Source organism: Grampus griseus (assembly GCF_964374135.1).
Source record: "Grampus griseus genome assembly, chromosome: 1".
Classification (NCBI taxonomy): Eukaryota; Metazoa; Chordata; class Mammalia; order Artiodactyla; family Delphinidae; genus Grampus; species Grampus griseus.
The window spans coordinates 143,627,301-143,639,598 of record NC_139017.1 but is presented as its reverse complement, the minus strand read 5'-3'; the positions used below and the strand labels follow the sequence as shown (position 1 = coordinate 143,639,598).

General features: G+C 33.8%; 1 protein-coding gene across 2 annotated transcripts in view; it reads right to left on the bottom strand.

The window, feature by feature from the left end:
• The window catches only part of SPATA6 (spermatogenesis associated 6), a 152,525-nt gene that overhangs the window by 78,689 nt on the left and 61,538 nt on the right, over positions 1–12,298 (bottom strand). For both annotated transcript variants that reach the window (XM_082658980.1, XM_082658981.1), the window contains exons 6-8: positions 11,740–11,820; positions 6,919–7,212; positions 2,474–2,561 (exon numbers count right to left, since the gene is read on the bottom strand). In XM_082658980.1, the coding sequence (XP_082515106.1) occupies positions 2,474–2,561; positions 6,919–7,212; positions 11,740–11,820 (463 nt within the window). The remainder of the gene's footprint in view (positions 1–2,473; positions 2,562–6,918; positions 7,213–11,739; positions 11,821–12,298) is intronic.

The following is a 12,298-nucleotide window of genomic DNA, read 5'->3' as shown; positions in this document are numbered from 1 at the left end:
TCATCAATGTATGCTAAAGGGGTCGAAGTCGAAGAGAATTACATAGTCTCAATCTTCCTATAATTACAAAGGGAAGGAAGAAAATAGCACCTTCATGCTGGAGAAACCGAGCAGACACCATCTTAATCAAGTGAGCAAATTAACATCACCAGTAACAAAGCAACATCACATACATCCTGACATGATGCACTGAGAGTAATACATCACTTCTGTTGTATTCTGGGGGAAAATGAATAAATCTAATCATGAGGGAAAAAAAATCAAACAAACCCAAATTGAGGGAGATCTATTAAAAAACTGGCCTTTATTCTTCAAAATTATCACATCATTAAACACAAAGAAAGGCTAAGAAACTGATCCATATTAAAGAAAACTAAAGAAAGAGACATGGCAACTGAACCTTATGTATGTTGTGGAATTTCTTTTGCTATAAAGATATTACTAGAACAAGTGGCAAAATATGACTTAGGTTTATAGCTTAGTTAACATTATATCATTAATTTCCTGTTTTGATACTTGCATCACATTAAGAAAACAACTGTATTAGTTTCCTCAGGCTGTCATCTACCATAGACTAGGTGGCTTAAACCACAGACATTTATTTCTCATAGTTTTAGAGGCTGGAAGTCTGAGATGTGGGTGCCAGCACAGCCAGGTTCCAGTGAGAGCTCTCATTCTGGCTTGAGGATGGCTGCCTTTTGGCTGTGTCCTTACATGAGAGAGAGAGAAAGCAAGACCTCTGCTGTCTCTTCTTATAAGGGCACTAATCCTATCATGAGGACCCCACTCCATAAACTCATCTACACCTAATTACCTCCCAAAGGTAATGACCTGTCTCCAGATGACATCACTGGGGGGTTAGAGTTTCAACATATGAACTTTGAGGACACATATCAGCCCATGGCAACGTCCTTGTCAAGAAAAGTTTATACACAGACACTCATACAGAGATGGAGGCAGGGAGGAGAAAGAGAGAGAGGAAGAGGGAAAAGAAAATATTAATATTTGTGGACTCTGAGTAAACGGTGTAGGAGAATTCTTTGTACTATCTCAACTTTCTGTAAGTCTGAAATTATGTCAAATCAAAAAGAAAAAAAAGCACCTCATTATTGACCTCTCTGATTGTACCTCTACACAGGCAGCTGACTGTTTTGATTAGAAGTTACTAGAAACTATAACAGTTCTGCTGGCAAATACATAATAATTGTCAAGGGAAATCAGACATTTAAGTGCATTCTACAAACATCTTCCAAAGAAATGTCTATATTGAAGCTATTTTCAATTTTCTGGTTCTGAAAGCTTATTTACTCTATGTCTATAAATTTAGTACAAGAGGGGAAACATCCCTTGGAGGGGAAAGTCCAAGAGTATAACATCTGTTCCTTATTTCATATAATCTGCTATTCTGAGTATGAAAGACTTATTGATCACTCCATTTATCTCCCAGTTTGTGCTAAAAAAGCAAAATAAATGTGCAAAAACTCTTCAAGTTCTCAGATAAGAATGTTTCATATCCCAATTTTTAAAAACAGATTATACACTAGCATTTAGAAACAAAAAGAGACAGAGCTCACTACATGTTGATTGTATTTTTTCACTCTCACTTTTCTATGCCTTTTTTTTAGTGTGCAGTAAATTAACTTAAAGGCTGTTGGTGGATACTTGGTGAACTGACTAGCTAATGTCTACAGATATTAACGCTTACATATCTCTAATTATAAAATACTATTTAATCTTCTTCATAAAAATCATCTTCATATTGAACTTAAGAAACAACTTATCTAACCATCAGGACCAGGCCTAAAAATGAAAAAAAATATATTATAAACTAAACCTAAAGGACATTATCTTTCCAGAAATACAAATAATAAGTATTATTTTGACAGCTGATACTTATTAAGTGCCCTGTGTGCTAGAGCATTTTACATGGTAATATTTATCATGTTATCTTCATTCTTCAATAAACTGATTATCAGAGTAAAGTGATTTGTTCAAGAATGCCCAGTTTATAAATAAGTAGTAGAGAAAGTATTCAAATATATGTGTAAATGTATGTCCAAAACCTATAAACCTGAACTCTTTTTACAACGGTGTTTCCCAAAGCCTGTTCCATAAACTAAGTAATATATGTTAAGGAGAGGAAAAGGTTTCATGGTCAAATAAATTTAGAAATTGTTGAGCAAAACAAAAGGTTTTGTTTTGTTTTGTTTTGTTTTTTACTAAAAGGTATCAGAGCCTTTAATATGTTAATATGTGTTTTGAATCTCAAAGATGAAGATGGTTTATAGCAGCACAGAAATTCTACTATTTTTAGAGAGTACCGACATGGGTGTCCCACAAGTTGTAAAAAGTGGCATTATACCATATTTTCCAATACAGCCAAGATTCTGTTTTTATTAATTGATGCCAAGACAAAGACTTGAATGTAGCCAAGAGAACTAAAACAGATGAAGAGAGATAACTTGTAGCTAACCATTGTGCAGCCTGGACCATCCATTTCTTTCACAGTCTCTGCCAGAAGATCCAAATAAAGCATCAGCCCTGGGACTTAGGGGATCAACCTAGAATAAGGAAGATTTCAATGTAAAATGGAGCTTAAATATTTTTTTCAGTCTCATGGAGTCAGAAAATCAATTGAGGTACATAGATCACATTATCATCAAGTTAACATGATACTGCCTATACAGTTCAAGGATGTTCCAAGATCAGAGCTTAGCCGAGTATTTTGCTGTTTGTTTTTAAATAAAATTTAAGTTAAACTCCAGAAATTTTTAATTATATTTTGAATCCACTCTAAAATGAACAGATTTATAGTTGAAATGTCCATTACTTTATTGCCTAGTTTGCTTCCTATTACAAAGTTAAAAACAGGGAAATCTTACTTTGCCACATTTAAGAAACAAGTTTAGCCATTTACTACTTATCTCCTTAGCATATAGATTTTGAATTTAGTGTCTTTACTTGGCTGTGTTCAGGAGTCAGCATTCTGAGTATAGTAATAAAAGATATTAACAGTTATCCACATTTTCTAACAAAAAAAAAGTCAGAATGATATAAATCTGTGCAAAAAAGACAGCTCTACTTACCAAAATTAAAAACTTTGTACATAAAAGGACAATATCAAGTAAAAAGGCAACCCATGTAGTAGGAGAAAATATTTGCAAATCATTATCTGAAAAGGCATTAATATCCAGAATATATAAAGAAACATCTAAAACTCAATCTAAAAAACTCAATTAAAAGTTGAGCAAAGGACTTAAGAAGACATTTCTCCAAAAGATATACAAATGACCAATAAGCACATGGAAAATCAATCAACATCACTAATCATAAAGGAAGTACAAATCAAAATTCTAGTTTACCCCCATCAGGATGGCCATTATCAAAAACCAGAAAGTAACAAGTGTTGACAAGGATATGGAGAAATTGAACCGCTTGTGCACTCTTGGTAGGAATGTAAATTGGTGCAGCCACTATGGAAAACAGCATAGTGGCGCCTCAAAAAACTCAAAATAGGATTGTCATACAATCCAGCAATTCCACTCCTGGGTATATACCCAAAAGAACTGAAACCAGGGCCCTGAATAGATATTTCTATACTATTTTCACAGCAGTGTTATTCACAACAGCCAAAAGGTAGAAGCAACCTGTGTCCATCAACAGACGAATGAATAAACAAAATATGGTATATACATGTAAAAGATTATGCAGCCATAATAAGGAAGAAAATTCTGACACATGCTGTAACATGAGTTAACCTTGATGACTTTATGCTAAGTGAAACAAGCAATTCACAAACTGACAAATACTGTATATATTAGGTAGCACTTATATGAGGTACCCAAAATAGTCAAATTCATAGAGACAAAAAGTAGAATGGTAGTTGCCAGGGCTGAAGGGAAAGAGGAATGGGGAGTTATTGTTTAACGGGTACAGTTTCAGTTTAGCAAGATGAAAAATGTTCTGGAGATAGACGGTGGTGATGATTATACAACGTGAATGTACTTAATGTGTACACTTTAAAATGTACACTTAAAATGGTTAAAATAGTAAGTTTTATATTGTGCATATTTTACCACAATTTTTTAAAATTTAACTTTAAAAAAAGGAATGTGAAAAGACAAGCCACAGAATGAGAAAAAATATTTGCATATCATGTAACTGATAAGGATCTAGAATCCTAAATATATAACAGAAAATTTACAACTGAATTCAACAAAAAGGCAAACAACTCAATTAAAAATGGGCAAAGGACTTGAATAGACATTTCTCCAAAGAAGATATGCAAATGGCAACAAGCACGTGAAAAGATGCTCAGCATCATTAGTCATTAGGGAAATGCAAATCAAAACCATAATGAGATACCACTCCACACCCCTCAGGATGGCTACAATAAAAATAAAACAACAAAATGAGAATGTGGTGAGAATGTGGATAAATTGGAACCACCACACATTGCTGGTGGAAACAAAATGGAGGAACCACTGTGGGAAAGTTTGGCAATTCCTCAAGAAGTTAAACATAGAATTACCATATGGCCCAGCAATTCCACTCCTAGGTATTAAAGCAGTTGGGAATGAAAACAGGTATTCAAACAAAAACTTGTGTATGAATGTTCACAGAAGTACTATTCACATAACTAAAAGTTGAAAACCCAAATGTCCATCAACAGATTAATGGATAAACAAAATGTACAATGGATTATTCAGTCATAAAAAGAATCAAGTACTGATACATGCTACAACATGGATGAAACTAGAAAACACTGTGCTAAATGAAAAAAGACACAAAAAGCCAAACACTGTATGTCCATAGAGATAGTGAGCAGATCAGTGGTTGCCAGGGGCTGGGGAAAGAAATGGGGAGTGAATGCTTAATGAGCATGGGGTTTCCACTTAGGGTGATGAAAAAGTCCTGGAACTAGATAGTGGTGACAGCTGAACCACAATATAAATATACTTGATGTCACTGAATTATACACTTTAAAATGGTTGAAATGGTAAATTTTATGTTATGAGTATTTTACCACAATAGAAAAAAATCCTATTCTGCATAAATAAAAAAGCAAAGAATGCAGTTTAACTCTTATAGGATGGTTGTGCCAGTTTGGGAGAGTACTAGTTAGATTCTTGAAATGGCTTCTTATTCTTTAAGATTACTTTTTATACAGTGTTTGTAAAACTAGAATGTCTTTCCTAAATGTATTACATTTTGCATATTCATGTATCAAATTAAAATTTTGTTTGGTTACCAATTTTGTTAAGTGCTTTTAAAATCATGAATGCCCATGGGGCTGAGAGAGGCATACATTTATACAGCTGGAAAAAATCTAGTTCTATACAATAACGTAAGCAATTTTATAAGCTTAGAAGTATGTATTTCTTTCTGTTCAATGGAAAGCTGAAAGGGAAATCATTTAAATAAAAATGTGAAGATTTATACCAAGCATTATTAAAATTATTCTATTTTGAACAGTGACATGAACATAATAATAAACATTTTAAGAGCAGTTATTTCCCCAAGCAACTTTTATGTGGCTAACGCTCAAAATATTCCTGGTTATCTTCGTACATAGGCATTTTAATTAAAATGCTAATATTTCTTCAGATTAGAATTTAGCATGTCCTTTCTTTTCAACTTAATTTGCAATTATGAGCAAACAGAATTAAAGGCATTCTGAAACTGTCGTCAAACAAGCAAGTAAACATATCTGGATATTGTTCAAACAACAAAAAAATGTGACCAGAACCTATAAACGAGTTCAATAGGAATAAGACAAGTATAATCACAATAATCTCAATAAAATAATCATTTAAAAGTGTCCATTATATTATAAATTTTCTTTTTTACAATAAAAAATCTATTACTTAGGCTACAATAATAAAGGATTCATAGTCAAAATATGAAAATGGAATGAAATATTGCTTAAGGCACAGCTAAATTTTTTTTTAAAGGTATCACAAAGAAAATCTGAACTTCTAGGTGGCGTATGTTAAAAAAGCTATTCGACCATCACAGGGGCATGTTTACATGTTCGTACTGATATTTACGTTTTAAAATTTGGAAAAAAATGCATTAGAGACAAAGTCAGAAAGTGTTTCATAGACATCTCAAAAAGTTGTTTTGCTTCTATAAGCACTTAAATCTTCAAGTTTATTATTATATAAAGCAATTTTTATTAATTTGCAAGCTTTTCTTAAAGAAATACTTTTAAGGTAATATAGTTTGATAAAAATTAAAGAAATTATGAAGATCCTGAGAAAGCCTTTTATTAAATATTCTGATTACAGACCCTTAAAATTAGCCAGAGTCTATTTGACTATATGGACACAAGCTCTAAACTCAAACCATACCAAAACAGGCTTCCATATAGAAAGATTAGAAACTATGTTACCCTTGAAGTTAACTCTTTCTTTCAAAGGCCTTCCTCTTCCCATCAAATAAAGATTTACTTCAAAGATCCATTATATAAGGTTTATCCAAGGGACATAATTTCAAGAGAAACTTACTTTTCCATTATAATTTTTTAAAAGGCTGGGGGAGGAGGGTGTCTTCCTTTCCACAAAGAAAACTTGGTCTTCTTTTAATACCCTACTCTGCCATTTTAGAACTAATGTCAATTACATCTCAGTTCAATTTGTAAAGTTATTACACGGTCCACTGTATGAGAGGAAAGGAAATGGCTACTGAGAGGATTTAACATGGCATTCATAATGGAGCTTGATCTCTGCCCGGTTTAAAGCCTGCAAAAGAATGTTCTTTTATCAAGTTAATTTTCCATTTTAGATTGCTAGGCTAACAGTTCAGGAAAGAAAATTATTAATATAAGCTAGAAGTTGAAAGAAATTTGAGAATAATATTTTAGTGGAAGAACAGATTAGATCAGTTTCAAATGGAAATGTTTCAGAGAACACATACATGTCTAATCACAAATGGAGGTTTATCTGTTTCTTTTTTGAATTCATAGGGCCCCAGATTTAAATGCGCCAGCCGCTGCCTAGTGTCTTCAGATAGCTCACACATGCGTCTTTTTGTGTAAGGAGATGGAGAGTGTGATTTTGAAGAAATTGTAGGCTGTTCGTAGTTTTTTGCATTTATGCAATATTTATTTCTCTCAGGTGATTTGGAGTTTTTCTTTTGTGACCTTGATGTTCTGGTTTGCAGTCTGCCATGTGATTTTTCAACTGGAGCCATATGGTGAATAAATTTATCCTAAACATAAAAAATAAAATTCATTTGGTCAGGAGAGATATATTTTATACATATTATGACCCTTGGGTAAACCATATACATATACATATATATATAACTACAGGTAGAAAAAACCTTAAAAAGTAATTTAAGGCACATATAATCTATCAAAGCCAACTAGATCAGTCTCTCTTATCCATGTAGATCCTGAGGGAAGTCAAATCCATATCCTCCGAAATAACTCTGTCTAGTAGTTAATAAAATATACTGTACCACACTTCTTAAGTATAACAAGTACTTTAACAAAGTTAAAGCCCAATATTTAATCATTTGAAAAATCTAAGAAAAAAAGTAAAAACAATTATTTTTCAGTATACTAAAAAACTAATGCAAACATTGGTTTATCATTTATAATTATGTATTCAAATAATTGGCTATATAATTTAAGAGGATTTGTTTAGTAATCTTAGCAACACACATGTCTAATTAGTTGATTATAAAATCTTTATGGAGAAAACTATACGTTTCCTTCATACTATCATGATTACATACATTTGCACAACGTGAAAATCTGAAGAAAAGCTTTATACATATTTTCATAAAACGTATAATTTGGATTATACAAGGTGATTAGGATTTTTAAGATCTCTTCCAAACTAAAACTTTACAATTCAATGACAGATAACCATAACATCTTAATTCTGTACTTTTATAAAAGTAAAAATGTACAAAAGACACGTTACAAACTTTAATGACTAGTACTCTGTCTTCTAGTAAAACTGGCTAACACTCTAAAATTTTAAACACAAATGATATTTCTATATATTTTGTGTTATTAGGATACTTTATTCAAATAGTCTCTGCCTTAAAAAAGTTGGATTACAAGTAAATAATTTAAGACCTCTTCAAGCTTTGTCTAGATTTATAAGCTTTCCAATATTCGAGAAAATGGACAGTTGAGAATCTTTGAACGTCCTGCTAACTTTATCACATTAAAAAACCACTGGGCTTCCCTGGTGGCGCAGTGGTTGAGAGTCCGCCTGCCGATGCAGGGTACACGGGTTCGTGCCCCGGTCCGGGAAGATCCCACATGCCGCGGAGCGGCTGGGCCCGTGAGCCATGGCCGCTGAGCCTGCGCATCCGGAGCCTGTGCTCCACAACGGGAGAGGCCACAACAGTGAGAGGCCCGTGTACCGCAAAAAAAAACACAAGAAAACCCACCAATCCTACCTTCCCTCTTCTCTACTTTCTCAATCCCCCTCCCTACTTGCTAAGGGTATCTATTTCTAAGTAAATAAAATACAAATGTGAAATAGGAGAAGAGTCAAATATTTTTTAAAGTAGGAAACTACTTTTTTTTTTTAAACAGGAAAGAAAACAGGAAAACAAGGGAACAAAGTTTCCTGATTAGAAAAATAAGTCCACAAGTTTCATACAGACCAGCAGCATCATATTATTTCATCATCTTTCTTTCTTCTCTAGCTCTTGCTATGCTCCTGGACCTTCTCCCACCTTGTTCAATGACTTCAACAAGTAATTCAGAATTTTTCATCCCACTTCACCTATCTCTATGACATCACACTGACTCACAGAAGCAGCATTATTAACACATGAAAAGAACCTTTGAGGTTTAATAAAATGTTCAAGCAATGAATCTTTCCAAGAACTTAGACTTCCTATTTCTGAGCTTTAACTGTCTTTTTCTACTTCATCTTAGATTTTATCATTATACAGATCCATTGCACCCTAAACTCTGAAAACCCCTTGCTGACCAAACCTTTTCCTCAACCTACTTCTTTTATTTTCACTGAATCTGTTACTTGTCCTCTTCGTCTCCCTCAGCCCCTAGATCTCTTTCCCCCAGATCCTCATACATTTTTAGGATCTCTTACCTTTAGATCCGGATGAAGCCAACATCACCTATTTCAGCAATGCTGTAAAGTTCCTTCTTACCCACCTCTTGCTTATACCAAACTGAAAGGAACTCTTTCTTCTTTTTTGATTACAGCTTTTGAACGCTGAATACCACTAGAGGAAGTTAGAAACGGTGCTGTATCTACCACAGATTCATACCTTCTAACCTAATCAATCCTTAATGCATCCTATTAATGCCCAAGAAAACTTAAAATAGTAGCTGTTTCATACTGTTTTACACAAAATGGCTCCCTAGATCAGCCACGAGGACAACAGCACTTGTGACAAAAGGAGACTTGAAAAGTGCTAGTCTTCTTTTACTCCAGAAAACCTTCCTGCCACATGTGAATGAGCTGAAATTAGCCTGCTAGATGGTGAGAGTCTGTGGCCATCACCCCAGCTGAAATCAAGCCAAACGCCAGGAATGTAAAGTCCCTCTCACACCAAGAAGTCAGCCAGCTGCCAGACATGCAAGTGAAGCCCTCCTAGACCACTCAGCCCTAGCCTAGGCAGCCCAGACCAAAAGAATCACCCAGCCAATCCACACAACTGTGAGAAGCATCTTATTTTAAGTTACTAAGTTAGTGTGGCTCGTTACACAGCAAAAGCTACCTGATACAGATTATCAAACATATTAATAAAGTTACTAGTAATATTTAACTATTTACTAATAAATTCTACTTTGCAGTAGGTAAAAGAGACTACATAGAAAACTAGATATATTCCAGAAAATCCCAATAATATATTTATTTTTTCAGTCCATTCAATTGGTGGCAAAACATCAATTGTGACAAAAAATTTGAAAATAATGTGCCAAAAGGAATAAAGACCATTATAAATATTTATAAACCTAAATGATTTTAAAGAGTTTATTTCAATCACTCCTCTCTTAAAAACCGAAAATGGTTTGTCTAATTCTTAAACTGTATTTGAACCTGAAAATGCTGTTTTATACCCATTAAAATTTTAATTGTAACTAATATTCACTTGGGAAAAAAGTGGATTTAGCATGTTCTCAAATAAGATCAAATAAGATTAAAATTCTGGCTGTTACCATTCAGAATTTTAATGTAAAAGTGGATACTCTGTTGTGCCTACCATACAATGTCTTCATCTTATATTTCATCTATGTCTTCTATATCTCAATTATCTTAATTAAAAAACGAATAACCTCAGTAACAGCCACAAAATTTATTAATTATATGCTACGTGCAGACACATATATTCTCTAATTTAATCTTTAAACCAGTCTTTTGAGGAACTTGAACCCAAATCTGTCTGATTCTCAAGAATATTTTCTTAATAACACCAAAGGCTATTCTCTCACATCTCTGTTCAACAAAAAACAAATGACAAACATTGAAATGGCAAGTTAGCCAAAAGCTTACAGAGGAAACTGCTAGTCCAATGAAACTACTAGTGGGGTGAAAGTTCTACATTTAGTAAGGAATCTTCCACTAAGCTGTACACTTAGAATGTGTGTACTCTTCTGTGTGTATACCACACTCCTGACAAAAAAAGAAATTTCTACCCACCCAGTAAAGGCATACCGCAGTGTGGGTAGGAAACTTCTGTGAATCCAGAGGAAGCACTTCTGACAATTTACAAATGTGCACAGTGCATATCTCCAAACAAGTCAGTAACCCAGCTCTGCATTTGGCAAGTACGTGTCATTAGATCTCTAGTAGCCGTGTTTCAGCTTGCATTTAAAAGATAAATAATTAGGCCAAACTCTAACATACCAAATGTCTTGCTAAACAAAGTAAGAAAGATCCCCTTGATAATCTTACAATCATATTTTACCTTTGTTAGCTTGTCAAGTTACCACCCTGAGCAAATTCCCTCTGAAACTGATAATGCAGGAAATTAACATTCTACTTTTTCCACCATAGGTCCAGTTCTGCCCTGTTTGGGTCCTCTAGGCTTTATATAGTACTGGCTCATCATCACAGGCTGGCCACTGTTACCTGGTCATAATGCAGTCACATATGTATGAGTGATGCCTAGACATTATTAGATAACCTGTGGTCAGGGTAGCAAGATGATCCTGGTGACTCAGTAGGAAGTTAGACCAGAATGTAATATTAGATCCAGATATCTGAGTTTACTGAAGGCAGTTTTTACAAACATAGAAGGTACTTATTAGGCTGAAGTATTGAAGCTTCTCTTGATCTGACAGCACTAGAACAGCCACCAAACTAAGCGACAGTCCCTTAAGGAATTAGAGACACTCAAGAAGCTATACCCACTAACCACCTATATCCCAGCCTGAGAACCTCTGGTCTCATTCGCTAAAAATGTATCCTTTGAACTTTAACTTCTTTAAGATTCATAGAAGCCTCCAATCAAGTTCTCTGTGGAACTTTTTGAAACCAACATCTTTCTGGCAGCCTAATTTCTTTCCATTAAAAAAAAAAAAGTACCATCTACCACGTACACCAAGCTTTTCACTTCCACACTTATTAACATGTCACCAAACAGCTAAATATCTAAGATAATTGTTTTACTTAAACTAGAGACTGATCAAAAAAATGTGAAAAGAGTTGTAGCCAAAATAAAAGAATAATGCTTGCCAAATGCCCAATAAATACAAATAAATTAAACCATTAGATATTTTAAATAAATGATTTTAACCTGAGTGTGGCACTTCCTTGAACTTATCAGACATTCGGTAATCACTGAGGTTGTAGAAAATTCCAGCTTTGGAGCAATTCCCTGAGGAAGAAAGAGAGGATATTAGTAGACATTTTAATTTTTAAAAAGCTAATTATTACTGGTGAAAACATGACCTATAGTAACAAACACTTACCAAGGTTCAGCTGCTTTATTTGTTAGTTTGAATTTCTTATTAAGGATAAAGACAACAAACGAATGTTAAATGTTATCAAGAAACAGTTTTACTGCTGATGATTCACTTACAAGTGATTATATCACTTTTATGGAAAAATTCAGATATTTTTCATTTTCAAGTATTTCCCTGTCAATTTTTTAAAGATTTTTAATAATATTTAAAGTCCTAAATATTTGAAAATACTTAATGGATTCTGGCTCTTTTTACTTTTACAGATTAAGATGTACTTAACTACATAATCCAGAAATACTTTGCATAGTCTCCACGTGTCAAAAAAAAAAAAAATCACAGCTCCTGGGTATGCAGCTTTTGAAAACAGAAGAGAGATAAGTCTCTACCAAT